This window comes from Rattus norvegicus, chromosome 12 (genome assembly GCF_021556685.1).
Source record: "Rattus norvegicus strain SHRSP/BbbUtx chromosome 12, alternate assembly SHRSP_T2T, whole genome shotgun sequence".
Classification (NCBI taxonomy): Eukaryota; Metazoa; Chordata; class Mammalia; order Rodentia; family Muridae; genus Rattus; species Rattus norvegicus.
This window is the reverse complement of record NC_141545.1, coordinates 2,181,314-2,183,139: the sequence shown is the minus strand read 5'-3', so window position 1 is coordinate 2,183,139 and position 1,826 is coordinate 2,181,314. Positions and strand designations below refer to the sequence as shown.

The window sequence follows — 1,826 nt, the reverse complement described above, 5'->3', positions numbered from 1 at the left end:
AGTCAGACACTATAGAGCCAGAGCCCTGATTTTGTTCAAAGTCATATAGGACAGAAGCACTCCCTGCCTAGTGCTGGGTTCTCATCTCTCTCAGGGACTCACCGGTAGGAACTATTCACTTGTATGAGCTCCTTGTACCTCTCCATGGCATAACTTATTGAGTTGGTCACCATTTGCATAGCCATCATTCTCATCTCATGTTCAGATTGAAGTATTAGCAATTCGAGATCCAGCCTGTCTTAGGGCATGGCCCAAGGAACAAATAACTGTTTGAATTCATGATTTCAGAATTAGTTGAAATGTAAATAAGAAATATCCATTAAAAAATTCAAATTCAAGAGTGGGGAGGGAAGAATGTGGCAAACACAAAGACCAGAGTAAAACCACAACAGTGAGACAACAACAACAATTATTTCAAGGAAATATTTCTACGTGAATCAGCAAACATTTCTTTTGAAATAAGGACTCTTTAAAAGGCTGTGGAGATATGGTTCTGCAAAGACTCCTCTGTACTAGAGTGGGTGGAGCCTGTAAAATGCCTGTTTAGGAATAACAAATGTCCAGAATTTATTACCACAATCACCATTTCTAGGTCACAATAAACGGTCCCTGATAGCTAAAAAAAAAAGTAAAGTCAAAAAATAAATGAAGTTCAAATCAGGCAAAAAAAGATTACCTGAAATCAGACTATTGACTTGATTACTTAAAACCAATTTATGGCACATACTTGCTCCTTTGAACTGTGTCCTATTTGTGCTGATTAAACTTATTATCCTGAGCACAGGACAACAGAGCCAGGTTACCAGGTCCAAGGAGCTGACTGTCAAGAGTTGGCCAGGTAAGCATGAAGGCATTGACTAATTCTGTAAGAAGTTTCCTCCAGTCTGTGCCACAGCCTTGGGTCAAACAGATAGTTATGATGACATTTCTTTTGTTTTGAAAGCAGGGATTCTCAAACCTTGCTTCCTATTGTTACATGAATTCCCAGAGGGCATAACTACTTAGACAGGGAAGAGGATTTGTAACCCCTCCTTCCCTCAGGAGAGTCCTATCTACCACCAAAGTAAATAGAAGGTGCAAAGAGTTCTGTTGGTCCATGTGGGCTTCCACGCTATCATGACCTGCAAACTGTCCATCAGACAGATCCTCAGATCCCATCAAAGGTCCCAGTCTCCAGGTCCTGAGCAAAACACCCAGAAATACATTCATATAAATACATACCAACCCATATACAAACACAATTAGAATGCCAACTACTTCCATGGAGATGCCATAGAATCAGTGTATAGTGAACAAAATCAGAGTAAATGAGTGATGGCATGCAGGAATTTCATTCCCTCAGTTAGATGCATCAAGTCTAACCAGGTCCTTCCAGCTATTGAGAGAACGTATGCTAATCCAAGGAGCTCAGGGTCAAGTAAAAAGGAGGTTGACCCTAAACACACAGCACCTAGCTTATCTCACAAGCCTATGCCTGCCAAGTCTCCTCAAAATCCAGGATGAGAGGTGAAACTCTCTCGTGATATGAGGAAATCTTGGGTTAGCAGAGACAGAGCACAAGACAGCGAACAGGTTACTGGGCATAATGACTACCTGTAGTCCCAATCATCATAGATATAAAGGTCCAGGATTTGATAAAGTTCATGCCTCTCGAATTTACATTTCTGGATTTCAAATTTGAGTTCCTACAGTTCCTTTAGATGCTTCTCTTGCTTACTGATGACATTTGGGGATGATGCCCTCCTACCAAAACCTGTAGATAGATAAACCCAAGTGAATTTGCATATTTGATGGCCCATAGGAGGAAAAGAGCATTCTGAATCCCA

General features: G+C 40.9%; 1 protein-coding gene across 1 annotated transcript in view; it reads right to left on the bottom strand.

Annotated features, from left to right (window-relative positions):
• Positions 1–1,526, bottom strand: part of LOC134478876 (uncharacterized) — a 5,544-nt gene extending 4,018 nt beyond the window's left edge. The window contains exon 1 of the mRNA XM_087579613.1: positions 103–1,526. Coding sequence (XP_087435739.1) covers positions 103–194 — 92 coding nt within the window. The 5' untranslated portion in view covers positions 195–1,526. The remainder of the gene's footprint in view (positions 1–102) is intronic.
• Positions 1,527–1,826: the final 300 nt, after the last annotated feature.